Source organism: Labrus bergylta, chromosome 12 (assembly GCF_963930695.1).
Source record: "Labrus bergylta chromosome 12, fLabBer1.1, whole genome shotgun sequence".
Lineage (NCBI taxonomy): Eukaryota > Metazoa > Chordata > Actinopteri > Labriformes > Labridae > Labrus > Labrus bergylta.
The window spans coordinates 23781324-23807276 of NC_089206.1; the positions used below are offsets into that span (position 1 = coordinate 23781324).

At 41.7% G+C, this 25953-nt stretch overlaps 1 protein-coding gene across 4 annotated transcripts in view; it reads right to left on the reverse strand.

The window, feature by feature from the left end:
* Window positions 1-25953, reverse strand: part of prex1 (phosphatidylinositol-3,4,5-trisphosphate-dependent Rac exchange factor 1) — a 100622-nt gene that overhangs the window by 51895 nt on the left and 22774 nt on the right. For all 4 annotated transcript variants that reach the window (XM_029277761.2, XM_020635936.3, XM_020635937.3 and 1 more), the window contains exons 2-9: window positions 24382-24447; window positions 24039-24161; window positions 17975-18079; window positions 13006-13107; window positions 12420-12581; window positions 7922-8055; window positions 6784-6899; window positions 4920-5069 (exon numbers count right to left, since the gene is read on the reverse strand). In XM_029277761.2, coding sequence (XP_029133594.1) covers window positions 4920-5069; window positions 6784-6899; window positions 7922-8055; window positions 12420-12581; window positions 13006-13107; window positions 17975-18079; window positions 24039-24161; window positions 24382-24447 — 958 coding nt within the window. The remainder of the gene's footprint in view (window positions 1-4919; window positions 5070-6783; window positions 6900-7921; window positions 8056-12419; window positions 12582-13005; window positions 13108-17974; window positions 18080-24038; window positions 24162-24381; window positions 24448-25953) is intronic.

Below are 25953 nucleotides of genomic sequence, written 5' to 3' on the forward strand. Positions count from 1 at the left end.
AAGAATATCGAGTTATTTTTCTGCAATGCCTTTTCAAAATAATTTCAAACTAGCTCATTGGCAAGCTTGTTAGCATTGCATCCCTTGTTAACATAAAAACCCTGCATTAGCTCACAAAGCTACAGTTTTAGCTAAGTACTAGACTATAAACTATAAAATGCTGATAACTTAAGGGTATGGAGTTGAGGATATTGTAACTAACTTAGACTTTGAGAAGTCATCAAAGCACAATGTCACTTTGAAAGAAGTGCAGAAGCAGAACAATGATGATATCAGAGGGCTGCGATTCATTAAGCTCCATGTTGGTCCAGCACTGCGATCCAGGAACATGTCCTACTAGTGAAACATCACATGTGCACTTTGCTGTGTCATCAATGTCCAAGTCTCAGACTTTAAAAGACACGTTTCTTCTGACGGGGATGTGAGAGTAAAAATAAATGAACAAACAAAATCTCAGCACAGCACAGCGACTGTATCTTAATGCCAAGAAAAATACAGCAGACCCATTACTTGATTTTCAGAGCCATTTACACATATCAGGGCCAAAAGGTAAAAGCTGTTATGGTGCTGTAAGAGGAGACAAGCATGCCTTTGGCCTGGTTGTGTTCTGGTATTGTGCAGAGGGAATGAGGCAAGAACAGAGCATGGAGACTCAAGTCTGCTGCAAACTTTTGGTGTAGATGTAAATCTCTCACAGACAAGCAGTTTTCAGGAGTTCAGGAGGGCAGTGTGATTCTGATCTTGTTTTTGCGTTGGCTTGTAAACTGTTATTCCTTGATTGTAAAGCAGAACATGTGAGGGTCCATTGTAACGCCTGCCACCCGACTACAACCTCTCTGTGAGTACACTGTTTGAGCTGCTTAACCTCAACAAGGGGTTTTGATGAACTTCTGAACCGTACTGTGAGACTTTGTGACTCGAGCGGCTCAACCCGGCTGCACTGTGACTCCCTAAGCTGCTTAACTCCTCTGAGAGGCAAAGAAATCTGCTGAAGAATTAAAGTATTCTTAAACAGACATCCAAATAGACTTCATAAAGAACAAATATTTGTGACACCTGGAAAAAAAAGTCCAACTAAAGATCTTGATCACTTTTCAACTAGCTTGCTTCCTTCCAGAAACAAAGAAGCTGAAAACTGTCAGACATCTATTTTTGTGTTGTTGAGTCTTGCTTGCATCAGTGAATTTTATTATTTCATGCAACTTCTTTATGTTGTTGTTTTTTCGCACAAAGTCTGATATTGTTTGGCCTACAAATCTAAACTGCTGAACTTGTTATTTCCTATTCGGCAGCTTTATGTGCATGCTAGAATTCAGCAGGTATTTCCTTGCAGACTTTGCAGACTCTGCAAACTTTAACAGTGAGTGATCCAATGGACCACATTTTGTTGTAGGTTTTCACCATTTTTATACATTTTGGAGGTTTACTACTTGGAGGGAAATGTATCCCCTTTTTTAGTGTAGATAACCAATCAGTGTTGATAGGAAAAGTAGTGTCAAGAAATCCTTCAGTGCATGCTATACTGACAGAGCTGTGCATTTACAAGGATGCATTGGTGCAAGCAGTTGCAGCCTCTGCCTTGAACCAGGTCAGCTTTATTCTATCGGCCGAATATGTAGGAAAGGTAGAAAGGCTAAATATCCATGTCTTCAAAAATTCAGTCATTGCAGAGGTTAGAAAAATCCACATCTTTATAGCCGGTTGGCCTTGTTACAACTAAGGACTTCAAAATCCATCTCTAGTGCAGTGAAAATCCTTCCAGTATTTTCTGTGTATTGCAAACTATGCAACTAGTGGAAAACAACAAGCTGCATTTTGCCACTTTTGATATCTAAAGGTAGAGCTGAGTGGAGACTATGGGGCCGGAAGTCTGACCAGCTAATAGAGACCGACAGGATGAGACAAACAATGTATAAAGTTACACGGTTAACTCTTAAATCCAGTTTTCCCATTCAGTCTTTTGGGGTTCTGCAGTGGCAGCCCGTGATGGAGGTGGGGTTAAATTACATTTGACAGCAGCTGGAGTAGACTTAAACAATGAGTGTCATTGAACAACAGACGGGGGGCCCGACCAGAGCGGAGGCCCCCTCAGCTTCTGCTCCAGCTGTCAGAGTTTGTCTTGTGCCGCTCCTCGTCTAATACCCTATCGCATTATCTTGACCCACGCATTTTGACCAACACTTCCGTGAAAACAGTGATAAGACAGAATACCTCCAGCTGGCAGTGGTTGAAGAGAGGGAGGGGTCCAGGAGAGCTATATGCACGGCAAACAGGGAGGGCTACAGTGAAAAGGGTCCCATTGAACAAGGCGTGTCAGGGAAGGAAGCGATGCATAAAGAGGCAGAAGTTTTAAAAAAAAGTTGTTTTATTAGATTTATTGCGGTAAAACTTTATCATTTAGATGTCTAGACTGTAGTTAAGAGGGAGAGCGAGAGAGCAGAGAGTAGGGTAGAGAGGGTAATAGAAAGAGAAGGTGTGGGGAAATTGGGCACTGTGACTGATCTGGCATCTGTTAGCCTCAGGTCAATTTCCGCTGGGTTGAAACTTAACACCGCGGGCTGCAGCACGCTCCTCCGTACTTATTTGTACTCTGAAACCCTTTCTTCACAGGATCAGATGACGCAAACTCCGTGTGGATGCTTGTTTAAAGTCAAATTAGGAGGACTAATTCACAAAAATGCTAATGTTTGTGTTGAGTTACGCTAACATGCCTGCGCAGCTTAAACCTTTTTTTTCTGTTATCTCAAGCCAAGTCATGCTAATGATCCAATAGCTTTAGGGCTCCTGTTTAGATTTTTCTTTTTAGCTATCAATGCTATCGGATGACCTATGTTGTATTCTGCCCCAAAATCTGTTTAAAGCCTCTCACACTGTCTGTAGCACACAACATTACAAAGACAGATGGCCAGTGCTGAACAGGTGGGGACACATTTTAAGACAAAAGAGGGAACTCGAACAACAAAGGGAAAGCATTTAAAGGAGCACCAAGGATATCCCTTTACATTACTAATCTGATATTAGTGGAGGTGCTGTTGTGTGGGGTGTTACTGTCAATGACGGGGGGGGGGGGGGGGGGGGGGGGGGGTGTTTTCATGCACATTTAGTTGACATTAAATATGCACCAAATTTTCTGCACAATCCTCGACTTCCTCCACATTTTAAATTAGTGAAAATGGATATGACTCTTGCAACAAACAAACGCTCACATTAATCAAAGGTGTGCATGACGGACTGAGCTTCATTTCCTTTTACAAGCGAATGCTTTCCTATTTTAAGCAATTGACCAAGATGCCGTTTTTAGCACACCTGCTGTTTGTGAATGAGTCACATCTCACCAAAAGCTTTCATCAGTAAAACATCACAGGTGCACTGTTTTTTTATCTTTTTTTAAAGTGAGGATCAGATTGTTAAAGCAGTATTTGTTTGGCGCACAGGTCAACCAGGCGGACTGTAAACGTCACAACGGCTAAGCCTCTATTTATGAAACAAAGGCAGGCAGCTTGTTCAAGGTGGGACATAACTGCAGGACACAAACGGAGTGTATCCAGGTCAGAAGCACAGCCACGGTCATTACTGTATGCCAGCAAAGGGGACAGTGATAGTAAGTGAATTAGAGGTGACACCAACATGTAGGCCAACATAAAGAGAGTGGTGAAAAAGCCTCACGACTGCTAAACTACGTCGACTCATCAGGAATGCAGAGGCCAAAACTGGAACCCATTAAATGTGTTTCCAAGGACAGAAACATCCGACTCCATCTTTTGTCAGTCAAATTAGATTCATCTGCTTAATACACAAACACCTTTTGTTCAATTAAGTGCTTCTGCAAATATATATATTAGCATCATGTTTGACCTCTATTAAGCACCTTTTGCAAAACATCATTTAGCACCTTCCTGTGCGTTTCACATTCAAGATTAAAAGTGAGAAATTTATCTTAGGCTCTTCACCCATTCTGCTGTTTAAAGTCCCTTTAGTTTTTTAACTTAGTGAAAGATTTTAACCCAATGAAAGATTTGAGTCACCTAGCAAACTAAAGCAAGATCCGAAACTGAGCTGCTCTGATTGGATGCTGTGAAAGTGATTTTGAATGACTTGGATGCAGGTTCACCTGGCTGTAAATTTTCTTCTTGACATATAAAGGATTGGGAGCTATCTTAATAAAAACAAAATAGCTTTTTTAATGCATTAGTCATTGTCTTTTGAATGTATTTAATCATGTATCTTGGACTATATATTTGACTTGGCCCAGAGACTCTTGAAAAAGAGATTTTTAATCCCCAGAGGTTTCTAGCAACAGCTCAGCTAAGAGCCTCCTAACCAAGCTGATCATTGAGTGACTTCCTTTGATTCATTAACTTTAAGGGTGCACCCAAACACACATTATAGTGTTGGCCTCACTTTTTTATTGACAGGTGATATCAGAGAATGCAGCTCAACATTGCAGTGAGCACACACAATGAAATGTGGTGTCAAAAGACGAAAGAGGATCTTGCAAGAAATTAAAAAAAGAGTGACTAAAAATAACGGAATGGAGAGGAGCAGGAGGTACTTATTTACGCTCAAGCGCAAGTTTATTTGGTACACCTAATTAAAACTGCTGAAGTCGAACACAACAGTCCGCCTATAAAATCAACATCATGAATGTTCTGTAGCTTTTGATTGGAAGAGCTTCAGAAAGGTGTTGATCTTTTTAAGGAGTTTGGTGAATCATGTTTGTGACACTCAGCTCGCCCTCGTTGAAACAACAAAAATCATAGACATTGCTCAAACCTGGAGGTAAAGTTTGGTGGTACCCTATCTTTTTAAGCAAGACAACACCAACAACACTTTTTATGATGGGATTAAAAAAAAGGTTATTTCTTGTTTGACACTTCCATGAACCACAAAAGCTACAAGAGTTAAAAAGAGTTACTCACTCTCTCTCTGTTCCCGTTCCCTCAAGATGGCATCCAGCCACTTCTGCTTGTCCTCTGCATTTTTGGCCATGCAGACAAACCACTTGTTCTTCGCAGTGTTGTGGATCTTCCAGCCGTTAGTCACCGTGTAGTTATTACTGTGATAGTCCGCTGCAAGGGGGGAAAATAATCAAGCAATTAATTTGAAATAAAGAAGGAAGATATTTAATAGAGTAAGGCTGAGGGATATGTAATAGGCCCATATTGGAGATGCCTTTTGGGTTTTGGGATGTACTTAAAACATCATTTGCAAGTCATCTCTTTTGCTCGAGCTTGTTTGTTCTACTTAAGAGAGAAAAACCACAGACACACGCTCCACGTTAGCTCTGACCTCAGTGGTAAGTAAAGGAATTGAATTGCACGTAATCAAATTACAAGTGAGTAAGTTAACATTGAAGTTATCTCTAAAGAAGATTCAGCATTCGAGCGGTGATTTACAAGCCAATTAAAAAGATAAACGTGATGCACCCTGAGAGCAGAAAGACACCGTCTTTCCACTGACTCGACAAAAACCTCTCCTCGTACCCCTGCTCTAATTTTATCATCCATTTAGCTGCAGGTGAGTTGCTGCTGAATAATGAATGGCCACTGGTAATGGGGTGCATTAGTCTCACACTCAAAGGTCATATAAATAGATCTGATACTTCAGGGCCCCGCAGGGAGCAGCTCCTGCTGATCTGTGGGAGTGAGGAACAGAGACTGGACACACATACTACTGAGTCTCTTTTTAGCCACCGGGGGGGAAAAGATGGATTCTAAGAAATCTTATGTAAGTACATGCTGAGATCTGTTAAGGAGGTATTGATCAGGAGGGAGAGGCGTATGAGTCAGTCAAGAGGGGATTTAAAATATTCCCCCTAAGTTTGTATTTAAATATTGGAGCAGGTTGCAGGTAAGAGTTTCTTTACCTGTGTATCGGTTAGCATTTTTAAAGAGAAACCTGATGTTTTTATTCAAGCCGTCAGCAGAGAAAACCCTCAACCCTTCATCTTCATCTTCACACTTGATAGTCAGATAAGCTGTGTTCTAGGAGTTCACACATGTCTGTTTTTTTCAGTATAGGACCACTTAGTTCTGAGAATAAGGCAGCATGTTTTTCTTTGCGGTTTCCCCTTCAGCAGCCTAAATGTGACAGCCAGCATGCAGAAAAAAATAAAGGAGTCATGTGAGCTTGCAAAACACGCTGCCAGCGCAAAGAAGAGAGAAGAAAAAGAGGAAACATGTGAGCGAGAGGAAGACAAAGTGTTTCCACACCAGCATACGGCTCATACCGAGCTCAGCGAGGTGCCTCACAAACAAACCACAACAGCTAAACGAGCCGACAGAGGTCCGTATCTCTGCAGGCCCCGTAGATGACACTTTGGCACATTGCCTAAAACAATAACAGAGCACCTTAACTTTATCACCTTTTTTTTTTTTCAAGGATCGCTTGTAATCTTCAGATTTGTATCAACACCTGAACGTATGACCGAGGAGCTGACATGAAAAGGTGGTACATGAGCGTGTTGCGAGCTACATCCTGTTTGAAACTAGGTGCAAGTTTGATACTCCACCCAAACTGTCAACAAGTACCTGATTCATATCCAACAGCCAGTTTATAAACAGACGGTTTCTAAACTAAGATGTGAAATAAAAAAAAATGGACACTGCAGGCTGTTATTTTCTATCAAAGTGAACACATCAACACAGTTAAGAACTTAAATGAAATATGTTCAGAATTAACCAAAAACGCTTGAAAAATTACAAAAATTCGCTGGGACGGGAGAGTTGCATGAATGGACACATAGACATTCCCCAAACGTAACTCTGCTGGGCAAACACAAACCTGTTCCATCCTCCACATTTTCCACCTCCATCACCTCCGTGTTGATCCTGCCTCTGAACACATAGAGGGGCCCGTTGATAGATTTGGTCCTCTTGGTGGACTTCTTTCCAGAAACCCTAGGAAATGGGCCAACACTGTGGTTACTCTCAGCAGGAAAAAACATCCGCTGGTGCCAGTGCTACGATGAGGAGAGAGCTTTGGTCTGTAACACGTTCATGCAGATACAGCTATGCAGACACATGGAGCTCTTATTGGTTTCTTTGCATAGTAAAAAGCTGAAATGTGGAAATTTGCCACAAATGTTCTGAGTTTCGTTTCTTCCCTAGCTGGTCAACAGAAATTAGAAATATTTTTTCCATGTTGTCCTTTTCTCTCTTCTTGACCCACTGCTGTGGTAGCTATGGTTTGTTGTCTGAGTCTTACCAATACCAACACTGGTGCAGAAAAAGCCTCTAATCCAGCCTTCAAATCAGGAATCAGTATCTGTAAGCACGACAGTCCAGTGTACTGATAACAACTTGTTTCAGTAGAATTAAATGATCCTTTACTTTCTGCTTGTCATTGTGGTTTAATGCAGATTTTTGTATATGTGAACCACCAACCTGCCAAGGGACTACAGATGGAAAATAGCCTATGGCTAAAATCTGGCACATTTACATATTTATGTTAATCAATGTACACTGTCCCTATATTAGATGATCTTGTTTTAAGTCTTTGGCTTGTTTTTTTTTGTCGTTCAGATACGCTTAGCGTAAGTGTCCACTTGAGGCTGGCTGAAAAATAAAAGGTCCCATTGATGCCTGAGCTAAAATGCCTGTTTTTACAGCAGAAATAAACATTTTTACAGGCTGGTTAAAAAAATGGGTCGGTCTTTTTAAAACTCCTTAATTTTGATTATATTAAGACCAAGAGTTAGACATAAATAACAGGTATGCAGGCTGTAACTGTTTACCAGGAGGATGAAGGCTGACCTCAGCTCCACCTCTTAACCTGTTTCTAAGTTGACCGAAAATGACTTTGAGACAGCATTATTACTACGGTAACCACTATTGTTTGGCCTCAATACTCGCAATACTCAATACTTTCAATACTGATGAAATTGCACTGGAACATATTAAACGGAAGTGGTTGTCCTCACCTGGACTTCCTCTTGCAGTAAACCAAAAGGTTGTCGAACAAGAAGAAGATGCGTTCCTGGATGTTGCCAGCTGAGATTTTGAGCAGATTTCCGTGAAGCAGCAGCTCTGTGCAAATATCAGTCAGGTTTGTTCCCTGAAGAAACAAAAAAAGGAAGGTTGAGGAAATGAGCTACACAATACAGAGTCGTCACGCTCATGAGCTACACACACAGTTTTGTTTTATCTGAGCAGAAAAATGGAAACTCTGATAACACTCTCGGTCTAAATTTGGAAGACGAAAGAAAAACAGAGTCGCCTGTATCAAAACTTGAAGAGTTCACAACCTCAATGAAACAATGTGAAATTCCTCTTTGACATTTTAAACAATTTGTTTTCATTCTGTTCTCAATGATAGGAAGAAGTAAACACAGCTGCTCCCCTCCCAACTTTAATTGAAACTCACTGCAAAAGTGTAAACATATCTGCAGGGGCACTGTTGTGTTTTTAAACTTTGCTCTTATATTTGGTTCTTATTGACTAAAAGGTATGAACAGTTTTAAGAGACTGGTATGGGTAGGCAGTCTGTGATGACATCTTCTTTTAAAAGTGCTTGTTTTTCCTAGTAGAGGCTCAAAATACCTTGCTGTAAAGGTGAGATGCTGTGACAAATTTCTCTTGAAAGCCACCAGACTCCATTGATAAAAACTGATGTCACCCCACCGGACGTGGAGTTGCAAGCCTCAAACATTGCAAAAGTGATGTTTTAAAGGGTTACTTCCAATCTGGCACAACACAATACCAGTTCCAGTTCCTCAATTCCTCAACTTGAGAAGCTACAAACTAAAACCTAGCTGTCCTACACTGAGTCTTGTCAATGCATAGCAGCTGGAGAGCCCTTTAAGCATTACTGCAGGATTTGAAAGGCCTGGAGGAGCTTTGAGTAAAATCATAATGAAAGTGTTAATTGGAGCTGTCACCTTTGGGACTCTTGTTTTAGAAACAAACAAAGCTTTAATATCTTCTTCTCAGGGTGTAAATCCAACAGCTTCAAATACACATTACATAAGACTGCGTGTGCAAAGAGGAAAGAAGTACACATGCAGCTAAGGACTGTATGTGGAAGTGCTTTAGTCTCGCTCTTCTCCCTGCAGCAGAACATGATGAAATGCTTTGTTCATCTGTGTTACAAAGGGGGGAAACAATGATAGAAGATTTGGATGCAAAAGCCTTGTCCACTTCTCTGCTCTTATTGAAAAGAGGTTTTATCACTGGTTTGTCAGTCTTAATTCTTCCACCTTCACAGGATGTGTTCATATCTTTATTTAACGCTTGTCAGCTGTCAAATACACCACAACCTGAAGACACTGAAAAAAACATTTGTCTCTCTGAAGCAGGTCGCTAGGCTAAGAAACCACACAAGCATTGGCCTTTTACTGTAAACATAGCGGACTGCTACAGCTTCAGCAATGTACAGCATTTATCTGTTCAATTTAAGAGGTACATGTTCTGTATCAAATCATCTGAAAGACATTTATCATGAAGGATGAACAGATGATGGAGTTCTGTGTCTCATTTTAATGTATTTCTAAAGTTTAGAACATCTGTATTTACCAAACTGCTCTTTGAAGCTTTCAGTCTTTGTTACAGTCAATCTGAAACTGTTTTGCATTGTGTCATATTAACCTTTCCTTAAAGTGGCTGAACTTTAGTTACCAGTTATTCAAATTACTAAGGCGTTACTCGTTTCAGAAAATCAATTTCAGAATTTTGTTTTTTTACTCTGGAGAACACAAAATGTTTTTACAGATACAAGCATGAGCAACCGTGCAGCCACATTCTCCTACCTGAGCCGTCAACTGCAGATTTCATTATGTTATCAAAATCTAAACAAGCAAGGAAAGCGAGGATTTAATTTAATGACTCTACAGAGTCCAGGAGCAGCAGAAGGTAAACATGCTGCTCGCCAAAGCTGTCAAAACATGGCTACTAAAGCATTTCATAAAAGACATCTCATTACTCATTGTTAGACGGATCATTCCCCTCCAAATCAACTGGAACTAAACACACCCATGTGTGGACTGAGGACCACCCCGCCCCCCACCATCCACCCTCCACCCTGACTCTTGGCAACCACCCTCTGACCACCCCCCCCTAAAGGCACACACATATACATTAGAACTAGACTCAACCATTGTCTTTGATGTTTCTAATACAGGTCCACCAGAGACCCTCTGTGGAAACCCCCCGTTGACCACACCCACGCTCAAGCGTCCATAATTGATTCCCATGAGTGTACTTTTATGATGGATGTGCATCGCTACAGAGTTCATTGAGAGAAAAATGATTCTGGGAGCTTTTCTAAAAAGGTGCATACCAACAGAGTCGGGGGGGGGGGGGGGGAGAGAGAGATTGTGTTTCAGAGGAATTGATTCAACCTCATGTAAACTGCACTCAGCTGAGGTGAGTTGGCGGGGGCATGAGTGTGCGTGGAGGTCTATGAGAATACAGAGGTCAAGCTTGTACCATGCTCTGCAGTTTGTGTGTGTTAGCATGTCCATGTGCACTTTCATACATTTTTTATGTTGAATACATGGTGGCGGTATATGTGTATTTATGTCGGTATATGTGCGCGCTTTGTCTCAGATGCGTCTAGGCCTGATTCTGCACAACTGGCGTCCCCTTCCATTAGGGCTGGAGGTGATTATCCAGGAGAGTGGCTGCAGAGAGGAAGGAGGAGCAGAACTAATGCTGTAAGGTTAGCAGCTCGGCAGGGCCGGCGGTCGAGGGCGGGCAGGGGGGGTAGAAGTGCCTTTCCGAGCTTCTGCTGAGTAGTTCAGAGGAAGAAGACAGATAAATTGCCTGTCTTTGCCAGCAGAAATTACAGTCTTTACAAGCCTTTACCTTTATTTAAGCAAATGTTGGCTGCAAGCTGTGTAATGACAACATCATCTGAGTCCAGTGATCAATTATGTTCAAGCTTTCTAGACAAGGAAAGGATTTAAATCAAGTCACTCACAGAAACACTACTTTACAGTAGGTTAGGTCTGCATCATCCTCAAACAATTACCTTTCGTACCCGTAATTATTTTTGACCAAGTAATTCATCTTTTTCATGTATAAAATGTAAGAAAAAGTTACGATTCCAATCATATATTACCAGTGTCCAGACTGAAGTCGTCAACTTTAACTTTGTTTTTTTAAGCAAACTCAAAGTCTTCACATTTTTAAATCTCTTTGGAATAACTCTGCACAATGTCTAACAAAATGATTAAATTTAACAGCATAACAGGATAATCCATTTAGCGCTGCCTGTATTGTTCTTGGGACATACTGTAAAATAAGAAATGGGGACATCATGCAAGTTAATCCACAAAGCATGGAGTGAAAAAATAATAATATTAATTATTCAACCCGAAAGGGATCAAAAATATTCTGTATGATCTGGTACAGTCAATATTTTGCTGCTAACCCTTTGATAAAGTTAAACAGAGGAACTCTATAACTCCCAGTCTGCCTCAGTTATTTTCCTTGTTCGGCTTTTCTTAAATATTTCATTTTTGACTTCCTTATCTGTTTTTTTGTGTCATTTAAAAAAAAAATTGTTATTTGTTGACTGGGATTTTGCATTTCCTTGTGTTTTGTCCTTTTCTCTGTGACTGTAGTTTTTTTTAAAGGTGATACATGAACAGATTTTGTAGAAATATTATTGATGTATTGAAGCCAAATTCTTTAAGTTCTTGTGGTGGTCATTTCTAAGTATCACATTGTGACATTCGCCCAGAGGAAGGGAGAAAACAAGTTTTGATTTTGGCAAACAGATAGTGGGATGTCCTGATGGGGCCCTCTCCATAGTTTCATCCTTTTTGATTTTCTTCCTCCCCCCCTGATGGTCCCCTCACATAACCCTCACTGTGCATGTGAGACTCGAGTTCTTCTTCCTAGGTCTCTTCTGATTGGGCTGTACGCCCGTTGGCATCCCCTTGGCACCCTGAGTGGGTGGATTGTCCCATTGGTGCCGGCTGAGACAAGGCCTCTGTTGTGGTGGGTGAGGGAGGCGTGAAAAATGCACTGGACCCTCCGCTCGGCTCCCAAGCCCTGACCGTGGCCCCAGAGCCCAGAGGAGTGATTTGGCTTCAGGAGCGGTTAACTCTTACCATAGACAGAAACTGTGCAGGTTTTCATATTTCTTTAAGCCTGGTTGTTTTTGATTTTCATTGTAGTGTTAAAGAACTTTCAGCTGTTCTTTTGGCAGATATCATGTGCAAATAATGCTCGAGTTGCATTTGAGGATGCTCTAAGAAAGTATGTCATTCTTGTTTTCCATTTGTGCCCTCTAAATGTCAAAGCAGCGCCCCGAACCGTTCTGTCACTATCTTTCAGCTCTCAAGGTTTCAATTATTAGCCTTTTTCCTCTTTTGTCAACCTCTATCTTCCCTCCTTGTGACATACAAGCCTCCTGAAGACTATTGTCTTGTTCTTTCCTATCCCCCCCTTCCCCTCTGTCCGTCTAACGCTCACCTCCCAGCCCTCAATGTGAGACTGCAGCTGTTCCAGAGCCTCCAGTTTCTCCATCTGCCTCTTGGTCTCATTGATGTTGGAGCAGACAGCCTTCATGGCCTGCAGAGCCTCTTCCACCGCTGGGTAGTCAGCATGCTTCTTAGGGGTCCGCTTCAGCAGTTCCTAGGTTTTTTGGAAAGGAGAGAAGGTCTTTAAAACAGAAATCAAAGACTTTCTGGCAGCAGGCACATGAAATATATTTCTGTCTGTCTTTGAGGGGCTTCAAGTGTTCTGTGACATTTAAAACAACTTCTTCCTGAGAAGTAGAGAAACCTCCACGCCTGCAGTCGAAAACACAAGAAGGTGGGGGAGATCTCTTCTTGAAATGCCAGCGGGGAAGAAGGTTCCCACACCAACAATCCCCTACCTGAGTTACAGGTTTTAATCAATTCATAATATGCATGATGATCTACATTACATCCACATTTCATCATGGCTCATGTAAGTGTAGATCAGGGTGGTGTGAGCCTGTTGTGCAACGCCAAACAGAGCTGGTGTAATTGCTTGACGACAGCATCATGACATTATTGCAGCAGCTGTTCTGTACCTTCAGTAGCAGAGGGTACTTGCAGATCCTCTGAATGGGGGTGAGAAGGTAACCTTCCAGGGGAATATCTGTGCTTTTCTTCCCTCCCAGAAGCATACAGTGCTGAAAGTGAAACACAAACCACAATATTACTCACCAAGACTGATCCAAATTGTATTAAACAAGAGTATATTCATAGCCTGACGGTAGGAGGAAGAAATGTTACTGAAATGCAAGATGTATGGTGGCAGAGAGGTGAAAATGAAAACGGCTGGAACGACTAACATTAAGAACACGCATAGCATATTCAAGAACTGCAAATTTAAAAGCAAATGCAAACGTTTAAAACAAATGCAACAGGTGACACAAACATGCTGGAAAGAGCTGAAAGAAATGCATTAGCATCAAACTAGCTGCAAAAATAAATAAACAAAACTAAGTCATAAAGATGTATAGAAGAAGAAGAGATCCTTTAAAAATCCTGCGAGGGGAAATTGAATGTTACTCTCTGTTCTCACAAACATAGGCTGACCTACACACACATGCACAAACAGGATCCTGTGGATATGCACTACTGGAGACATGTCAGAGTGAGGGGGCTGCCCACAGCGAGCGCTCCTGAGCTGGTGGGGATTTGGTGGCTTGCTCAAGGGTACCTCTGCAGTGCTCAGGAAGTGATCCAGCACCTCTGCAGCTACCAGAATGATTTTTCCAGACCTGACTCTGTCCACACCTGGACTTGAACCAAAGACTCTCCAGTTCCCAACCCAAGTCCCTACAGACCTAACTATACACTGTACAGTCTATACACTGTACAGTATACAGAAAGAATCTGACATTCAAAGGCTAACTTTAAGAGTAACTACATTTAAAACTTATTTTTGTTCAAATGTTTAAACCAGAAAAGTTTGTCCAGTTTACTCCTGCTTTATAATGCATCATGGTTCATTTACATGGTAAAAGAGTACATTTTACATTTCCCCACTATTTTAAAACTCTTTATTATCTAAGAAAGCATCCGTGTGAAAATCTATTTTGAACACACAGCTGTTTGCGTTGCCATCTCACAGCCATTTGTGTGTTTTTTTTTCTGCAATAAATTACTTTAATTGATTGTTGTTGTCGTTTCTATTCAGTCACAGTCTGTCGCACCGGCAGTGTATCTCTATCTGGTCCAGGTGCAGCACCACGATTGTCTCAGTTTGTTAGAGGCGGGAACGAGTGAGGTGCAGTGCATTTCCATATGTCTACTGCTTTTAAACAACAAATTATTACCGGTACCCCTGTATGCAGATTGAGATATGCTCTCTATACGAAAAAAATGCATTTGCAAAGGTGGAGAAAGTGTTTAAACTGCAGTGTTTTTTGTTCTAATGAGAAACCAAGTGAAATGTGAGATTATCCAACATTAATTGTCATGTGGTATTTGTCTTTTCTTTCAGTAATGATTATTTCTTTGATTGAACATTTTATCAATATATGGAGCCGCTGGAAGAGTCCGTCGTCTCTCAAGTCCAGTTACCATTTACCATTAATTTAATCACAATCAATGGATAATCACAGGTTTATCTGTTTGGTAGATTTGTTTATTCATCTGCGAGAACTGAGCGATAATGACGTATGGTAACCTGACTTCATATCACTGATGACTCGGGCCGATACCGATATCGATATTAGGGAGAAGAAAAATCGGATATCGATATATCGGCCGATATCTTTCTTAGATCTGTCTTCGATCTGAAAAGATAATTTGATATAGATATCCACATTTATTGTGTTGATGCCTCAAATGCCATTATCAAACACTTGTGGAAAACATTTATAATAAAGAAAAGATGGTCACTCAACTGAAAAGTAACTGAGCATGTACGAGCATCAGCGCTTGACACTCTAGAGAGTGATGATGCTTATTGGTAAAAGAGAACTGCTAGTGTAACACAATAAAACTCAAATGAAATGCTATTTGAGAGCTGAATATATCGAGTAATATCTGCACATATCTGCAATAAAATCAGCCGATACTGATAGTTACTTGATATGCTTGTATCGGCCAATATTATCGGCTGGCCGATCAATCGTCGGGCTCTACCGATTACAACTTTCTGTCACCAAATATCTGTGTCACTGAAGTTTATTTTGTTTTATAAAGTTGTTAAAATCACTTTCAGGTCTGTTTCAAACACATTTTTAGATTTCCGTGGATACATGACTAAAGTGTTCTGTATACTTTTTATATATTGAAAATCATTATCAACAGCAAAAGATAAATTCCTTTTGTATCTCATAAAGTAAAGTAAGGAGGTTAAAAGATACATGTTTGTGTCATTTTTAAGCCGGCTTGTTTTGACACACAACTCTACATCTCTAACTATCTGTTACTATATTTCTTGTACTATACCACCGCAAAAGAAACAACCCTCCATCATATCGAGTCTTTCAACAAAAGGATTACTGAGAAACCTCCTAAAAGCCTTCTCATTCCCCAGAAGATTTGGGCTTTACCAAACTGGACCACAGAACCAGTTAAAAGGATGATTTTTCTTCAGAAGAGAGGGAGGAGGAGGAGGGGGAGGGAGGGCGTACAGTTACAGTCTGCGCCTTGAGTTTCGCAGGAGCGCAGCCTGTCAGTGTGCTATGAGCTCATGGGATGGGATGAAAGATCAAACGCAGCCATGCAGATAAACCACTCGAGTGTTCTCCAGTGGGAAAGGAGGCAGGAGATCGCTTTAGAGCATTATATTCATATGGCAATTCCTTTCAACTCCACACGGAGCATGAGAAGCTGGAGGGGGGGTTTGTTAAGTGTCTCTGATGGAAAAATGAGCAACAACCCAAGTGAACTTTGGGGTTCCACTCATTCCTAATGTGCTCCTCTCCCACACGCCCATTTCCATCTAAATCCTTCCCTGACTCTCTTTTCTTCTTCCCTCTCATGTTCTGCTTATTTGTAATCTTCCACAACTCCCTCTGCTCTTCACTCTGACCTCCTTCTGCTTTCACGTTTCTCTCCTCTCCTTCTTTTCCAAACGTAATTAACAAGACTCCATTTCTTCATGCAGTTTCAGAGGCTCTGTTCATTGTGTGAATCAATTAGCATAAAAATAGTTTCACCAGGAATTTAATTCCAGTGGAATTAAACACAGCTGAAAAGACGCCAATGGCAATTCATATTTCAACGCCATTAAATGCTAATACAACGATTAGCAATGGTCACTGATTTAAGAAATGAGAAACCGCCATCCTTTATTTTCAGCTTTTCTTCAAGAGGGAACATTCTAACTCAACTTATACTGTGTACCAAACCTGAATTTTGACAGTCAATTCAAATGTGGCCGTTCCAGCACAACACTAAAGTCCTATCAGCCGGGGCGCTGTATATGACTTGTGCCCCATGAACGGAGGCTATGGTCCTCGTGTGGTCCACAGCGGGTATGCGAGAGTGGGGGGGGGATCATCCCCCACCCTCTCCTCCCAACATTTCCTGTCGCTCTTCAAATGTCCTATCGAATAAAGGCAATATCACCAAAAATATATATTAAAATAAACTCCTATCAGCTTAGATGGCTAGACACTAAAACCTTTCCATCTTCTGATTCCTTATTATTTGTATTCATATCATTCGTTCAACAGGTTTCGAGATGAAATATATTGTATATATTAAACATTGTAGGTAAGTCACGTCAGCCATCTTAACAACATGCTCCCTCTTCTTTAAATATCACAGTAGAAAACAAAACAAACTGATAAAACTCCTCCTGGGTCTCTAAGTGAGATTCAACAGCTGCTCCTGACGCTGTTAGATGCTTCTTTTGGATTGTTCGGAGCATGCTATCACCTTAACTGGTGAGTTTCCTGCAGGACACGCTGATGTTGTTGCTCCCGCCTTGTCCTGTGTGCGTTGACAAAACTAAAAAAACACACAGACTGAGCTGACAACAGGCGAGCAGACTCTTGGTCCTCTACACTAATGATTTGAATCATCAACCTTTGAAGGTCAGACCTTTATAAATAGATGATGCTTTGTGGTTTTGCATTTGAATATTTGAATCAATCTTGTTTCTATTTTGCTCTTGGTTGCTACACAAAACACAACAGCAGGTCCAATATCTGAGATTACACCGAGCAGGTCTGACAACAAGCTAACACATAACCAGATGTTATGATTTTATATTGGAAGGATTAATGTCACACAACACCAAACCAATTAATGGCTGCTTGAGCGAGGCCAGGTGGACACAAAAAGCCAAAGCACACAGCAACACTGTGATCCCGATGTTTCCTCTGCTGTGGGTCAGAATAATGCCAGGGAAGTAAACCATCAGGCAGCGATAAACGCACCGCCTCTGATCTCTCCGCCAATCCCATAAACGCTGCCAACACTTCACAGCTGGCTGGCCCAGACTCTGCAGATGATTTCATTGGTTGGACCCCCAACTCAAAGGGGGCCTCAAACGCCATTCAAAGTTCATTCATTGTCCAGGACCCAATGGGTCGGGAGTCGGAACACAGCTGGCAACGGAAACACTACAAGAGCGACCTTGATGGTGGCTGCATCCTGTACAGGCAGGAAGAACCTTGTGGCTTTGTTGTGGTTACTGCTCTTTAGTCAAGTGTTAATATGGAAATAGAGGTGATATGATGGAAGGAACAATGAGGAAGAGGATGAATAGTTGATGGAAAAAAAGAAATAAGCATGAAGTGAGTCACTGGGAGGAAAGAAATGTAGGTCAGAGGAAGACCATAGAAAAGAAAATGAGGTGAGAGGGTTATGTGGGCAAACCATAAGTAGAGCAACAGGATACCAGAGGCACGAGAAAGAATGAGAACACAAAGATAGTTATGCATAATAAATAGGGTAAAAGTCATAGTCATAGCGAGAAGAGGGAGGAAGCCCTCAAAAATGTAGAAGAAAGATGGATTTGATGGCTCAGGATTGGAGAAACCATGCGAAGAAAAAGGAACGAAAAAGAGAGAAGCTGTGGTGACTTACCAGCAGGAAGGTCCTGATGTTGGGGATCTTGTTAAGCTCCATGAGAAGCCGTAAAGCCTTCTCATGGTTACTGCAGTACTCGCCGTACACCGAGAAACTCTTCCTCTGCAAAACAGGAAGAAAAAAAAAAACACAGGTCAGGATTGCAAACCATGGGACTAGATAGCATGACTCTAGTCACACAGCATGTGCAAGAAGGAAATGTGCAGCTTTAGGGCCCGTGTTTACTAATGGCCTGGCAGTGCTCACATCTTCACTGCTCACCGGCATTTACTGTTGTTGGGTTTTTGGTTTAGAAATTGTGTCCTGGCATTAGCAGCAGCTCTAGACCTCGACGTGGTACCCAAAAAGAGACGAGTCTGATAAGTACTTCCTGCTGTTGACAAAGTTAGTATCAGAAGTCCAGTACCTTCTTGATTTTGATTGGTCGATGAGAATAAAAATGTCATGGACAAGCATGCCGTTGTTCCAAAAGTTGAGCTATTTTCAACTGAGAGCGCTATGAGCTCAGCGACAAACAGCTGATGCATTACGGATCTAGAGCACCAAAAACGCCGTGTGCACTGGTTTTGTATAGAAAATGGGAACTGCAAGAGAAAAAACTGTATAAATGGAAACAGGCCATTAAGTATAAAAGGTAAATGACAATAAGTTGGGCTGACGTTAAATGTGCGCAGGGTAGGAAGTTGCGGAGCCGAGTTGTGAGTTGTATAAAGGTTGGAGCCAGATGAAAGAGACATTGGCATTGTATGTGTGCAAACAATCAGTAGCCAACTCACAGCTAACCTATAACGACCAAGAGCGTCAAAGTCATTCACTACTGAGCAGAGGACGAGATAAACCACCATTTAACGGTTGTTAAAGCACCATTATAATCATTTTAGAAGCACTGTTGCTGCCCCACATGCCTCAGAAACATGCGCATACGGTCCAAACTCCCTCACCTGGGCAGCAGTTACTGGTGCTGTTTGGTTCAAGTGTAAAAAAGAGCAAAGCTGGCATTATACCCGGCCCATTTATGCAGCATTAATGAGGGATCTCTGCATATCAAGGGCTCATATTTCACTGGCTGGTTTGCAGCCTTGAGGGATAGTTTGAGACAACTGACAAGAGGAGGAGGATGATGATTGACAGGGCAGAGCAGGAACTGAGGGGAAAGCAGTTATTACAGTCAGATGAGTTTCTGTCGGACTACAGTGAAGAAGTGTTGGATAACTGCACGTTCACAGCTGCCGTTGTTTATTAATATGAGCAGTGCTAGTAGCATCATTAGCTTTAACTATGCCAGGCTGTCATGCAGAAGTGCAACTGTGACACTGATTAGACAAAACTACAGAGCGACCACTGACTGTCAAAGCTTTTAAATGGAATTCATCTACACTTCTCTTTTCTAAAGTAATGGACAGGGGGTGGAAAAAAAAATGCATGTCATCATTCAACATTTCCTCTTTTTACAAGGTGACAGCATCACACTGTACAGCCAGTCCAAACAACCCTACACCCAATAAAGAGCTTTTGTTGAGCTGTCATTTACTCTTCTTTACCCTGTGTAATACGACACCTGGGCCTGATAATGTACCGAAGCTTTAAATGCATTATTCATACAGAGTGCCATAGATAACAATGTATATATACAGTACCACAGCTGCAGTTTGATTTCCAGCCTGAAGTTTGTCGGAGCCTATTGTGTATATTCTTAACTGTGGGGCATATCAGTAATCAGGATGTGAAAGTGTGTATGTGCTGGGGCTCGAGCTGCAGGTCTAGAAACTGAAACTGTCATTTGAAACAGCCTCATGAAATCCAAAACTGCAGGTGCCCAGACGCCCGCTTTCATCCTTAACTAAAAAGCTACAGCCCGAGGGTGTTGAATTCAAAGCAGGATTGGTCGTAACGCTAAATAGGAATAGTTGTTATTAGGTTTCTGCAACTGATCAGATTAAAAAGCTTGATAGCATCTTTTATGTTAGTTAAATAACACAGCTTTAAAAATGCAAATAGTTACCAAGCCAGAATCCTGGAGAGGCACACTCTTGGTTTTACACACAAACTTAACTACACAGCGCATGTCCCTGCACAGTGTATGTGTGTGTGTGTGTGTGTGTGTGTGTGTGTGTGTGTGTGTGTGTGTGTGTGTGTGTGTGTGTGTGTGTGTGACATGGTAGCCCAGCAGTGGTGACAGCAAGCAGCCAAAACAAAGCCGACAGCTCTTTTTATAGAACTCTGTCTTTTCTCGATCCCGTCTGCACCAGAAGCAGTTAAAAAAAAAAAAAAAGAAAAAACGTTTGTACATGTGTAAAAACAAGAGAGCGGCACAATGTAAACGGTGGGCTGTGTTGACCACACGCACAGGCTAGACCCCAAACACACCCAAAGCCACGTTTGGAAAGGGGATTCCAGTCTGAAAGCACCAATGGGAGCAACAGCTGGGCCGGCATATGGTGAGAAACCCCAGATACTGTCAGAGTGAGTTAGTACACTACACGGAAAGAGGAGAACACATGGGGGGGTGAGACTGGTCAAGATGCATGTACCAGTTTAATCAATTTGTTTATGTCATTGCATAAGGATTCATTATCTGTATTCATTATAGTTCGACCACTGTAATAAAATTGTAAACACTTAGCTGAAGGACTATTTTGTTTTTTCTGAACATATCTGTACAAAATCAGCGTTTTAAACAGTAAAGCCTTACCCACATGTTGAAAGTGATGCTTACAAGACTAGCACAAACTGCGATCCAGCTGAATACAGGATGTCTCAATGCGTTAGGACAGCAAATCATTTCAGGCTTTCTAATACAGCGAGGGGACGTGTCAGTGAAAGAGTACTGAGAAGGAATACTGAGACCAACTCACTAACAGAATACTTGAACAGAGGGGTCGTTTCATGACATTAAATTATAGCTACAGATATCAGTTGACACTAAATTGCTCCTGGATATGGTGTCACCTTAGTAGCTAGCTGCACCTGAAAACAGCGTGTCTTTTTGTTGCTATGTTTACAACCCCGGCCCACTCCAAGGTGTTTTCTTTTTCTCAAGTGACAACAACTGAATAGTCAATTCAGGCTCTGCTAAAGGTCTAACCGGGGCCAAAGTGTGGACCACAAAGTCAAATTTAAACACCAGGCCTACTACTCCTGAAAGGCTGAAAGACATCAGTGTACCCAGAATAGCTCAAAGCCTCGGGTTGTCCCTTTGATAAACGTGAGTCTTTATTCGAATTCTTCGTCTTCGGTGTGTTATTTCGGAGGCGATCACGGAGAAATCACAGAAAAAGTCAAAGCATAATGGGTGTAGTTCAGAAACTGCATAATGACACGACTGTTGCTTCGTGCACTGAGCTCATGTATACACTCACAGAAATAGAGCAAATATTGATGTCTCTGATTTCTCCACTAACATGAGTCACTTTTTCACCTTTGCAGAGGACGAGTAATCTCACACATGCTGTGATTTAAACTGAAAAAAAAATCTTTAGTTTCTTGTGAAACTATCAAGCTTCAGTTAAAACTGTCCTGAGTTAATAAAAGTGAAGACGAAGCATTTAAAACAATGACAACTGTTGTATTTATTTGAACTCAGGATGAAAATTTGGATTTTTTATTTATTTTTTATTATTCTCTACATCTGCAACCTCCCGATCAATCTTGGCAACTTCTGACTTTGAATAGCAATGAATCTTCCCATTTATCTTCCCTAAATGTGAGTGGCAGACAGTCTAGTGGAACAATGCGGGAGGTTAATCAAATCCCAGTCATGGTGTTGACCTTTGGTCGGGGTCAAGGGCTATGGCTGGGGGCGCCAGACGGGCCCAACGATTGGCTGTGAGGAGGCAGTGTTTAAGGAGACAAAGCTCTTTGGATGGATATACGGAGGGTCACACTCTACTTTAAAACCCTGATGTGTCTTTTAGATATATATATATACACATTTAGTAAATGCTTTATAAGACACGATATTGGAGTTGTAGGAACATGGATGGATGTGTTTCAACTTGTTAATGGACAAACCCTTTTCCCAAGAAGCTGGGACATTTCAAAAGTTTGGACAACATATGCAATTTTTGGAGGGGGGCTAATAATGTCTTTATTTAGAGATAGGACATTGGATAGAGTCTGAAATCAGGGAGAGAGAATGAGAGTGGAGAATGACATGCGGCAAAGGAGTCACTGGTCGGATCCGAACCTGGGTCGCCCACCTCATGGACTTTAGCCTCTCTGCATTGGACGTTCATACATTGTATGATTTATTCCTTTTTTTTGTCAACAGCGTAGATCTATCTAAATGTGCCTGACTTTTCCTATAGGGTAAATTCTTGTTAGAATAAGTTATTGTGTGGTTTAAGTATTTTTTATTGATTGATTTATTTCATTGTACAGATTTATGTTGGGGCTTTTTTACCTTTATTATAAAAACAGTGGACAGAGCAGGACATTCAGGTGAGTGAGATAGAGTGGAATGCCATGCAGTCGGACTACGTCCTCCTAACATGAGGAGCGAGTCAACCCTCTAGGCCATCAGCTCCTCATGTGATTTTGGTCTTTTAATGGGATTTTTTTGTGTTAAAGATATAGAATATTGCCAGCTATCCTATGACTTTCAACAACCAAAAAACAGAAACACCTGCTTCTCTGGGTTTTGAATTGTTTGTGTTACAAAGCCAGAAAGCCAGAGATTCATTGATCCCATTCATCTTTTCTTGCAAACATTCGCCATATTAAAATGTTTTACTGTACATTTTAAATACTTCATATAGCCACTGTTTTTCGTGCATACTACTATACTACTTATTTGAAATATAATGCATAAGCTTTAGTGACATTTATTTGGATTCATTTCAATACTGTGACTCATCATCATGAGCCACAGGTAGCTCTCTTTCTTGTCACGGTTCTGACATAGACTCAAAGTAAATTGGAATCCAAGCACCTGCAGCCTTCATAACCCATCCAGCCTGACCTCTATCTCTCTCAAGTCTGACCACGGAGCGATGGAAAGCAAAACAGGCTGGGCTCCTTTAATCGATTCTCTACGCTGACACTTGGCCTGCCAGATTGAATGACCATAATGACCATATGTGTGAAGGTAAGATTTGATGGGCCAATTCAACAGCTACCCCAACATGAGATTAAATTGAGCTCATGCAACCAGAAGGTGGAAGGTATAGGGAGGGATTGATAGAAGTAGTGTGGTTTATAAAAGGGTTTGCAGGTTAGATTTTTACATATATAGTCATTTCTTTGAGGCAAAACATATCCTCTGAGACACTGGAATTCCAATCTAACGGTGCCCTGCAACACTGACCTGCAGGCTGATGGAGCAAACTGATGGTGGAATACCTGGCTGAGGAGGTGTGTGTCTTAGTGAAAGTGTGTTGGAGATCAGAGCGAGACAAATAGAAAGAGAGAGAGAGAGAGAGAGAGAGAGAGAGAGAGAGAGAGAGAGAGAGAGTTAGAGAAGAAGCTTGAGATTGAGTGCTACCAGCAGAAGCATTGTCCCCTGCACTGAGTGACACACCATCTCTTCCTCCCCGGACACAGACCCTTCTTTGTTTGTTCCCTGAGGCCAAACGAGTTCAAACAGAGGGGAGGGGATGGAGCGGAGGGGGTGGTGGGGGGGGGTCACAGAGCGGAGCGAGGAATCTTTGGATAGAGGGATGGAGGGGCAAAAAAGAAGGAGATGGCAGGGACAGGGACTTGCACAGACTGATGAAGAGGGATGGAGGGAAGAGAGACTCTTTGGCCTGACAGGATGTAAGCCTGTTTAGAAAAGGAGAAAAAAGTATGGGGAGGGGGGAGGGGGTTGGAGGTAGTCTGTGTGAGTGTGTTTGTGTGTTCCGTGTGAGAAAGAGAGAATTAAGGGGTATTTTCTCTGCAAGCTTTGCACGCTTTCCCTGCATCTGTGGTTACGGGTAGCCCATGAAAAGAGTTTGTGTGAGGCCTTTTTGCATGGAGGGAGAATTCATGCATGCATACGCCCCCCCCCCACCCCACACATGCGTGTCCATGTGCTTATATATGCATGTGATTGTAAGCTTCTTTGGTTGCTTCATGTACTTACAAACTTGAGGAACACATGGCCCAGTGCATGCTGAGGATGGGGTTCGGGCTGCAGACTGGACTCCACTGCGGACAACACGTCTTTGTGCAACTCCAGGATGTCCTCGATATTTGAAAACAGAATCTATAAACAGAGAGATGATGTAAAAAGGGGAGGGGACGCAGGGGAAGGAAGAGATAAAGAAACAGGATGGAGGAAGAAGAGCAAGGAAGGGACCAGCAGATGGTTGGAGGTTGGGGGGGGGGGGAAGAAAGCAAATCTGTCATTAAATATTATATGTGAGGATAACAATGTCCAAAAACAACTGCTTTGAAAAGTATTCACAAGCCAGAGAGAGTCTTACCTTCACATGTTCAGGTGAGAGACACTGCTGGTCATCTGCTGTTTGTCTGATTCTGTGCAAAAATGCCTGAAAAATAAAAGAAACATTGCTTAAAAAATCTGTTCTTAATCTGTTCTTGATAATAAAAGCACATTAAGCATTTAAATCCACATAAAAGGACGACCTTAAGAAAGACTGGCTATCGATCAGGGCTATAAAGAACTGTTAGGTATCTTACATTTGGTTCAGTATGTGACTGCGTATGTGGCAGCTACACCCTGTGACCAAAAATCACCTGTTTTTGTTTACAACTCATGCTGACATAACAGAAATTCATAAGTTTATCCCAAAAGTTCCAGTTGTTGTCAATCAACTTAAGCATGCTAGTCCGCTTAGCAGGGTTTGTTAATCAAGCTAGCTGATCGAATTAGTAAGTCAAGCTCAATGGGATAAATAGCATTCAAATATGTTGATCTTATTCGGCTAAAGCTGGATATATCTCCGTGGAAACACTTCAAGAATGCTACTCATGACGGTAACACCTGAATGTGTCGATTAGGAGAGGAGGACAAAAACAGACTGGGAGGAAAATCCTTCTCCCTGCAGCGCTGAGCCAGCCTCTCAATGCAAATTCAGACTTAAATGTCATAACAACTAATACTACTGAGAGCTTTCTGGGGGCCCAGCTGCACAGCGGGGGGCCCTTAGAGGTTAGCTAAAGCATCGTCCACTACTACTTATTAAAGCAACAAAAAGACAAATTGTCCTCATTGTTGTTTCATTAAATTGAAGCCTCTGTTAAAATGTGAACCCTGTCTTCTTAAAATAGAATGAGCTTTTTTTCGTGATGTTAATCTTGTCTGCAGCTCCATTCACTTTAACTGCATCAAAATGACGTTACCACAAGCGCTGTGATTGGACGGCTGGAAAGCATTGTATGTCCTGCATTTACAACACTTCCAGTATGGCTGCCGTTTTTTCAGTCGCCATGGTTTCCTGTACAATGATAAACCAAGTGAGATACCGAAGAGCCCTTTCACCGGGCCTTTCAAAGTGCCCAACTATTCATTTGGTGTGCATTTTTGCAGGATAACCCTTCTTTCAGAGATAATGAGAGCGGTTTCTGACTTCTTCAACCTTTCTGTGTGCACACAACACAAGAAGTGGAAGTCCAGGTTCCATCTACTGCTCGCCTCAGAATGAGTTTGTACATTAAGTACTCTTTGCTTTGAGGAAACAGAAAGGTACAGACATCATTACACGCGAGGATAAACAAACAAGGCTTTCAGCTTTCCACAGTCACATGTACACTCACATAAGACTGCTTTTTCATGGTGCTACGCTTCAATGTGTCACAGTAGCTTCGCGATCCCTTAGCCACCACAGAGCTTTCCACTATATGACATGTTTTTTTTTTTTCATCCCTGTCTTGTGACACTTACAGCCCACAGTATGGATCCTCTGTAGTGGAAACTAATGCACCTGAGCAGTCATCTGTAAGACATCAGCAAAAAATAGCTGCTTCATTGTTGCAGCGTCGACACACACCACTTCACTGAAGACGACCATAATAGGCTCATGTCAAGTCGAGAG